The sequence below is a fragment of the Miniopterus schreibersii genome, assembly GCF_964146895.1.
Source record: "Miniopterus schreibersii genome assembly, chromosome: 18".
NCBI classification, from domain to species: domain Eukaryota; kingdom Metazoa; phylum Chordata; class Mammalia; order Chiroptera; family Miniopteridae; genus Miniopterus; species Miniopterus schreibersii.
Genome location: NC_138121.1, coordinates 8,160,428 through 8,168,857, shown reverse-complemented (window position 1 = coordinate 8,168,857; position 8,430 = coordinate 8,160,428). Strand labels below are relative to the sequence as shown.

At 53.0% G+C, this 8,430-nt stretch overlaps 2 protein-coding genes across 2 annotated transcripts; one reads left to right on the top strand and one right to left on the bottom strand.

The window, feature by feature from the left end:
• Positions 1-1,597: 1,597 nt before the first annotated feature.
• Positions 1,598-2,862, top strand: LOC308547895 (syncollin-like; the record flags this gene model as incomplete). Its single annotated transcript, XM_081118828.1, has 2 exons — positions 1,598-1,992; positions 2,825-2,862. The coding sequence occupies 2 exons, from the start codon at positions 1,598-1,600 to the stop codon at positions 2,832-2,834; spliced, it is 405 nt and encodes a 134-aa protein (XP_080974954.1). The 3' UTR covers positions 2,835-2,862.
• Positions 2,863-6,860: 3,998 nt separating this feature from the next.
• On the bottom strand, positions 6,861-8,320 carry LOC308548033 (interferon lambda-3-like; the record flags this gene model as incomplete). Its single annotated transcript, XM_081119049.1, has 6 exons — positions 6,861-6,959; positions 7,052-7,135; positions 7,239-7,382; positions 7,657-7,734; positions 8,035-8,216; positions 8,311-8,320. 6 exons carry the CDS (start codon positions 8,318-8,320, stop codon positions 6,861-6,863), a joined length of 597 nt encoding a protein of 198 aa, XP_080975175.1.
• Between the last annotated feature and the right edge of the window lie 110 nt (positions 8,321-8,430).

Genomic DNA, 8,430 nt, shown 5'->3' with positions numbered 1-8,430 from the left:
TGCTGGGTGGCCAGCTTTCAGCATCTCAGACAAGAATCGCAGGACAGGCTGCTTGGGGCCAAACACAGAGTCAGCAACGAGGAGGCCACATGCTGGTTCCAGCAGAGGCAGGACGGGATCACCCTTCCTGGCAAAAAAATTCCCGTTTCTACCCAAAAGGCCAATAAACCTTTTTTGGTGAAATGTAAAAAACATTTTCAGTGAAATGTGCTGATTGGTAAGCACTTATTGTATGTTACAGGAATCATATCTTTCCCCCCAGATTAGGTTTTTGGGTTTTTTGCTATACAAAAGTTTTAAAGTATTATACATTTCAGCCGGCTTGGCGTGGCTCAGCGGTTGAGTGTGAACCCATGACCAGGAGATCATGGCTGGATTCTGTGGTAATGGGTCAGAGCACATGCCCCAGTTGGGGGCTCGATCCTCAGTAGGGAGTGTGCAGGAGGCGGCCTGTCAATGACTCTCTCTCATTGTTGATTTTTAATCTCTCTCCCTCTCCCTTCCTCTCTCTAAAATCAATAAAAACGTATTTAAAAAGATATTATACATTTCAATAGGTCCTATTTACTTTAGAGATCAAGATTTCCAACCTGGTGGAGGATCTTCTAGCTCCTAGGAAGTGGTGGGGGGCTGGCAGCCTCTCTCCCTCCCTCTCAGCCTCCTGGGCTTATCCATCTTCTTTCCTGTCCATTTGTAAGCACTCGTTACTTTTAGAGCAATTACCCCAAGCCTTTGCACAGTGTTTTGCAATGAGTTTATTTCATTTTATTTTATTTATTTTATTTTATTATTTTATTTTATTTTATTGATTTTTTAGAGAGTGAGAGGAAGCAGGGAGGGGGGAAGGGGGGGAGAAAGAGAAACATCTGTGTGAGAGCAAACCTAGACTGGCTGCCTCTTGCACCCCCCTGGTAGGGCTTGAACCCGAAACCCCGGGCATGAGCCCTGACAGAGAATTGAACCCCAAACCTTTGGGTGCCCGGGTGCCCTGGACCGCAGCCCAACCAACCGAGCCCCACCTGCCGGGGCCTGGCTTGGTAGTTCGCGTTACACTAATAGGCTGCTCCTGCCTCGCAGACTCTGGTTCCAAACTTGGTGAGAAAGGCCCGCCCGAGGCAGGGGGCTCCTCCCCGCTCCCCTCCGGCCCCCTTCCCTCCGGCCTCCCCTTATCTCCAGCCTCCGGGTTCCCGAGGCCTTGGGACCGGCCCCGCCCCTCCCCCCGCAGCCTCCCGGGCGCCCAGGGGAGTGCGGCGTTTCCCTCCTGGCGCCTTCTCAGGGCCCTTCCCGCCCGAGCCTGGTCACCCTGCCACCGGGCTGTGGGCAGGTGACTGCCCTCGGGTCCCGTGTATCGACCCCCCGTGTATCGTTGCTGCCTCATAAAAACTTCAGCTGTTCCGTTGCACACAAATATGTGCACCTTGTATTTCTGGGTCGTGCGTTTGCCACGTGGGCCAGGAAGTTGTCCCCGCTCCCGGGAGGGGTCGCCCTCCCCTTCCCTGCCGAGGCCTAATCTCGCAGCTTGTCCCTTCCCACGGGTCAGGAGCATAAAAGCGCACAGGGGCGCGGCCCCGCAGTGTGGCCGCTCCGCAGTGTCACGATGTCCCCGCTGTGCCCACTGCTGCTGGCCCTGGCCCTGGTGGCCATCCCCGGCGTCCGAGGCGCCTGTCCCGCAGCCGCTGACCTCAAGAACCCCGATGGGACACGGACCTGCGCCAAGGTCTACGACAAGAGCGACCCCTATTACGAGAACTGCTGTGGAGGCGCCGAGCTGTCCATAGAGCCCGGCACGGACCTGCCCTTCCTGCCCCCTGGCTGGAGGAATGTCATCTCCTCCCTGGTGGTGGCCCCGCGCTGCGAGCTCACCGTGTGGTCCCGCCGCGGCAAGGCCGGCAAGACTCACAAGTTCACCGCTGGTGCCTACCCGCGCCTTGAGGAGTACCGCCGGGGCATCTTCGGCCACTGGTCCAACGCCATCTCCTCCCTCTACTGCAGGTGCCCTCCTGCCCGCCCGTGCCCACATCCGTGGCCAGAGCTCAGGGCCCAGCCCAGGCCCCAGCCCCACCGTCCAGGCCTCAGGCTTGTCCAGAGCCCTGAGTCCCTGGGCCCAGTCCTGGAGGTCCCCCTTCTCACCTGCACCGCTCCCCTAAGCCCATGCCCCTTGGATCTCTCAGGCCCAGTTCTGGGATTCCCACACTCAGAAGCTCACCCCATCCCCCCCCCCACCTTCCTGTCCCACTCCCCCACCTGCCTACCCACAGCTGCGCTCCCCAGGGAGGGCCACTAACTCCGCAGTTGCCCAGCCTAGCCTGGGGATGCTGAGCCATCCCCTCCCTCACCTTGGAGCCCCCCCTAAGGCAGTCCCACCTCCTCCCCAAATCATCAGATCCCAGAGCTTCCCCAGGCCTCCCAGGCCTCTACATCTGACCCAGACCTCGACCCCAGACCCAATTCGAGGGACACCCTATCTAGCCCTATGCTCCCTACCCACCTACACCCTCTAAGACAGCCTCAACCCCAAACCAGTCCTAAGGTCCCTGGGAAGGTTCTGGAGCCCCAAACCCAATTTGGAGGCCTCTGAGCCCACCCTGCACTCAGGTATCCAAGCTCACAGACTCTGGCTTGGATGCTCCCAAACCACCCCCCCTGCCCACTGCCCCCAGGAGCCCCAAGAGCCCCCAGCCCCAAAATCCCAGGCCAGGACTCCTAGCTCCTGAAGTTGGAGCCCAGCCCCCCACCTCATCTCACGTTTCTAGAGCCCCCCCCCAACACCCTGGATCCCTGAGTTTCTGGCACTTCCTGGTGATAATTTTTTATTCTGTTGCAGATGCTACTGATGCCTTAGAGGTTCCTCATCTCAGCCCCTACAGAATGATGGGCCCCTCACCTGGCCTTGTCCCTGGGGCCTGCTGAAGGCCCCAATCCCAAAGCAAGAGAGCTTTCTGCCTGCCCCCCTTCCCACCCTGCCTTTTCTGCAATATAGCCCTTATCACGTTGTCCTTGTCTGCCATCTGTGTGTTTGGGTCCACGTCCACAGAGGACGGGGGTGGGATGGGGAGACAGCAGGGTGGTCATGCCAGATCGACCCCTACCTGTGACAGTGCTGTGGTGGGCACACACCCATTGATTCTGACATGGATGTGGGTGTGCACAAAGACACACACCCACAGGAAGCATGTGTGGCCTGCAATGAAGCTGCCAGCTGATAGTTCAACACTGACATGCTCCCCCGACTTTTTGGTAGATGGCCCTTCCCTGAGTGCCACTCTGTCAGGCTTTCAGCTCAATCAAGTCCCAGCTGACATCTGACTGCAACGCCGGGAGACCCCTAGTGAGAATCACTCACCTGAGGGTGAACAGAAGACAGAGAAAGGTAAGACAGGTGAGAGGGTGCTGGCTACCTCCCCATGGATAACAATTACCAACTCTGGGGAAAATGTTTTTGAAAACCCAATTATGGCCCAGCCAGGCGTGGCTCAGCAGTTTGAGCGTCAACCTGGGATTCAGGTGATCAGGGTTCGATTCCCGGTCAGGGCACATGCCCGGGTTGCGGGCTCTATCAATGACTCTCTCATCATTGATGTTTCTGTCTCTCTCTCTCCCTCTCCTTTCCGCTCTCTGAAATCAATAAAGGTACATTTAAAAAAAAAGAAAGAAAGAAAACCGAATTATAGGGTGTGCCAAAAAATGTATACATACACTTTAAATTATTATAAAGGCTGTGTTTATTAAACTACATTTCACTTTCAAAATTGAGCTATCAGCTGTTACAGTGTACTGTATATACATTTTTTGGAACACCCTGTATTTGAAGATACTGGAGAGCAACCAGAAGCAGGCAGAAACTGGAGGGAATTCCACCTTTTAAAGAACAGAATACGGTGTGAGACTAAGTTTATATGGCTTTTCCTCTGGGACAGACCTCTATCCATGTGGCAAGGGACAGCTTGAACTCAAGCAGAAAAGCAGTTATTGACTCGAGGTATCAGATACCAAAGCTTGGGGCTGCCAGAGTAGTTGGAAATTGAGAGGAGGAAACCCAACATGGAGGGAGCTCCAGACGGAGGGGACTGAATTCAATGCACTGAAAGAAGAAAGAAAGCTGTCAAAACAAGATTCTATATCCACTGAAAATGCCCTAGAAAAGTGAAGGCAAAGTAAGCTGGCTGCTCTTACCTCTGCCATTCAGTAGGACAGGAGAAAGGTGGCAAGGGGGGCATTGCCATGACCTTCAAAGAAACAACTAACAAGGGACCCAGATCTCTTTCACTCCTATGCACTGGCCAGAACTTAGTGCCACAGGTGCAAGGATGGTTGGAAAATGCTGATTTAGTGGCGCACTGTTGGATCCATTTACAAGTCAGGGGTTCTCCAAGTAAGAGAAGGAGAGGAGAAAAAATCAGAGACAGCTAGCTGGAGTCCCTGCCACTCCTTTGTGGACAATTGGATGATTATGTGATGGCTGGAGCTGTGGCAGCCATGCCATGGTCATGAGTGGAGACGGCGCTAATACACTGAGGATGGAGGATCAGTCAGATGCAAAGCACCTAGATCCACTATGACATCATGCCCTCTAAACAAGCATTGTTCAAATGTAAATATCATGTGAGCCACATATGGAATTTTAAATTTTCTAGTAGCCACATTTAACAAGTAAAAAGAAATATGTGGAATTATTTTACATATACTTTATTTGACCCAATATACCCAAAATATTATCACTTAATATATAATCAACATAAAAATTATTAGTAGTGGCATTTTACTTTTTTACAGTGAATAAAAATTCTGTACATCCATCCATCTATTTCCTAGCTTTGTCCATTGAGAGGGTGTAGAAGCAACAACATCCCTGTAGCAATTAGCCCACCTAGCACCCAGATCATGGTGTTTGTTTGTGTTTGTTAATCTTCACTGAAGGAAATTTTTTCCATTGGCTTTTAGAGAGAGTGGAAGGGAGGGAAGGAGGAGAAGAGAGACAGAGAGCGAGAGAGAGAAACACTGATGTGAGAGACACGCATCCATTGAACTTATGGTATTAAACACCATAATCTAAATAGAACCAGAGCTCCTTGGCAAAAAGGCTGGTTATGAAGCTGAGGCAGGGAAAGTACAAGATGAGCCTGGATCGTCTTAGTCCAGAAAGCAAGGAGGGGCTCAGAGGGTGATGGGCACACACTGAAAGGGCTTAGGAGCCATCTTGAAAGGGCTCCCATCGGCCTGGTCTGGGACAATTTGAGCATCAACAGAAATTCTAGCAAAGAATTATAATCCACTGAATAAAATAAGAATTCAGTGGTCCATGTTGTTATAAATCAATTGGTAAAGACATAAATGAAGGAGGGAAGCAAAGCTCTTCCTGAGAGTAGAATGCTAATGAATAAATGTAAAAAGAATGATGAAATTATTTGATAACTGACATAATATTAACAGTCAGGCAAACACCATCAATGGACGCTAAAATGAGTGGGTCAAAGTTTGAGAAGTAACAGGTATTTGCATAGTCTCAAAGTCTCTCTACACATTTATTGTAAAGAGAAAAAGAGTCATCTTACGGCAGAGAAACTTGGCAGGCACCATCTAAAGAATTTTTAATAAATTTTTTTCAAATTCTAGGGTATATTTTATACCTAGAGCACAGCCCAACTTGCACTGGCTACATTTCAAGTGCCAGCTACATGTGGCCTGTGGAGCACATTAAACAACACAGCTTTAAAAGGACCCTGCTATCCAGACTTCTCACTATGTGCAATTATAAATGTTATTAAGGCAAGTTTATTTCATGTTACTTACATATAACAATGCATCTAAGTGATCTACTCACATCCCCTCGAAGAAGCCACACACGGACACAATCACACACATACTGTGGAGGAACAAATAATGGTGCCAAGATGCCCAGCCCAGTCCCTGGAACCAGTGAATATCTTGTGTGACACGGCAAAAGGATATTGCAGATGTAACTAAGCATTATAGGTGTTAAAAGAGATTGTCCTGGAATATCCTAGTGGGCCCAGTCTAAACACATAAGTCCTTAAAAGCAGAGAACTTTCTCCAGCTGGAGGAAGGAAAGAAATGTGGTGGAAGGAGAAGTCAGAGGGATTCCGGGTACAAGAAGTATTTGACACACAGCTGCTGGCTCTGAGATGCAGGGGACAGAAAGAGGCTGGCAGGAGCTACGGATAGACACTCCCTGCCCGTGGGAAACGGGGACCTGGGTGACAACTGCAGGGAATAGAATTCTGCCAGCGGCTAGACTGAACTTGGGGGTGAATTCTTCTGTCCCGGGGCCTCACTATAACAGTCTCACTGAGCACACTTGGAATTCAGTCCTGGGGGACCCATAGCTGTGGATACTGACACGTGTGTGTGTATGTCTGTGTGTGTTTTCATTGATTTTAGAGAGAGAAAGGGGGAGGGAGAGAGAGAGAGAAACACCAATGATGAGAGTCATTGACCAGCTGACTCCTGCAGGCCCCTGCTGGGGATGGAGCCCGAAACCCACGCATGTGCCCTGACCCTGGGACCTCTTGGTTCATGGGTCGACGCTGAACCACTGAGCCGTGCTGGCTGGATGTAAACCTGTACGGTTTTGAGAGGCTAGGTTTGCAATACCTTGTTTTGGCAACAAGAGAAAACTAATCCACACAAACACACATGCCACAGCAGAGAAAACATATTTTTCTTATTTATTTGAACAATTTTTACAAAAATTGTAAAAAAATAAATATTTTATCTTCTGTGAGTTTGATAATTCACACACATAAATAAATAAGTAGTGGTTGGGTGGCAATAAATTAAGAAGAGTCGGGGATGCATAAATAAAATCTAAGTCGCTGGGACAGGTGCAGGCGGGTCTCGGGTCAGACACACAGGTCTCCATCAGCAACACATTTCAGGTCACGGGTGAGGAGGCGGAACAGGTTGAATGTGACAGAGGCTTCAAGGCAGCCACGGGACTCCTGTGAGAGGAAGGGACAGGTACAGGTCGGTGTCTGTCCATCATCGGGGCTCCCGGTGGTCCCCAGACACTGGTCACTCCCTGGGCACTCACCTTGTCCCGAGCCTCCTGGAGGCGGTGGAGCCAGTGGCGGAGGTGGCCCCGGGGCCTGGCGCCTGCTCTGGGCTGAGCTGGGAGCTGTGGGCAGAGGAGGGCGTGTGAGGAGGGCCAGGGGCAGAGGGGGACATATGGGTGGTGGGAGCCCACAGACATGGCCTGGGAGGGAGCCCAGGGCACTCACACAGGCCTGCAGATGGGAGTGGATGTGGCGCAGCATGTGAAGGGGCTGGTCCAGGATGTCCCCCAGGGTCGAGTTAGCCACAGTCGCCAGGACCTCCAGTGTGAGGTCCAGCTCAGCCTCCAAGGCCACAGGGCGCTCCCACACCTGAGGAGGGGACACAGGGACAGGTGAGAGCTGCACGTGAGAGGACAGGTGAGGAGGGTCAGGTGAGGAGGACCCAGGAGGGAGCAGGTGAAGGGCAAGGTCAGGAGAGAGGGGACAGGGAAGGCCAATGTGGGCAGGCCAGGGGAGGAGGCCAGGGGCCTGCTGGGGGGACAGAGAGACAGGGCCAGTGAGAAGAGGCGGCAAAGGGGCCACCTCAGAGCCAGAGGAGCCGGCCCAGGTGAGGGCAGGGCTGGGCCTGACTCTCCCAACTCACCTGCAGCTGCCTCAGGTCCCGGGTCCTGGGGAAGGGGCGGGCGCTGCAGCTCCAGCTCTTCAGCAGGAGCGCCTCCTCCTGGACGGCAAGGGCACAGGTCAGCCACAGCCTGGGCTGCAGCTTGACCTCTGCAGTGGGATTGGAGGGGGGCTAACACAGGAGCAGGGCCTTAACCCCCAAAGGATGGCAGAGGCTTCTCCCATGCAGAAGAACCCGAGTCAGCGCCCTGCAGCCAGAGCGGGACAGAGCCCTGTGGCAAGGCTGGACCTTAGCCAGACAAGGAGGGTCCAGGTCCACCTTGAGCCACATGGAGCCCTGTGACCCACGGAGGGAGGGGGGAGGCTAGCCCACAGCAGGTGGGGCAGTGGGGACACTCACCAAGGCGTCCTTGGCCCTCTTGAAGGCCTTCATCTCTTGTGGGGACAGAGACTTGAACTGGGCCATGTGGCAGCCCCTTGCACCCGGGAGCATCCTGAGGGGCTCAGGGACAGGAACGGCTCCTGCCCCGCTCAGCACCGCGGTCAGCAGCAGCAGCACCAGCGTGCAACCCACAGTCAAGTCTGTGTTAGGGAAGGATGGACAGATGAGGGGACAGTTTCAGGGGCTGCGGGTGGAGGCTGTGGGAGGGGGTCACGGACAATGATGGGGGCTCACCCAGCTTCATCCTGGCCTCTGGTCTCGGGTTTTTCTCAGCAGGTGGGGATCCAAGTGTCCTCTCAGAGGCTGTCACCCAGGTCTCACTCAGCCTTGTTTGGTGTCCAGACCTCAGTCTCT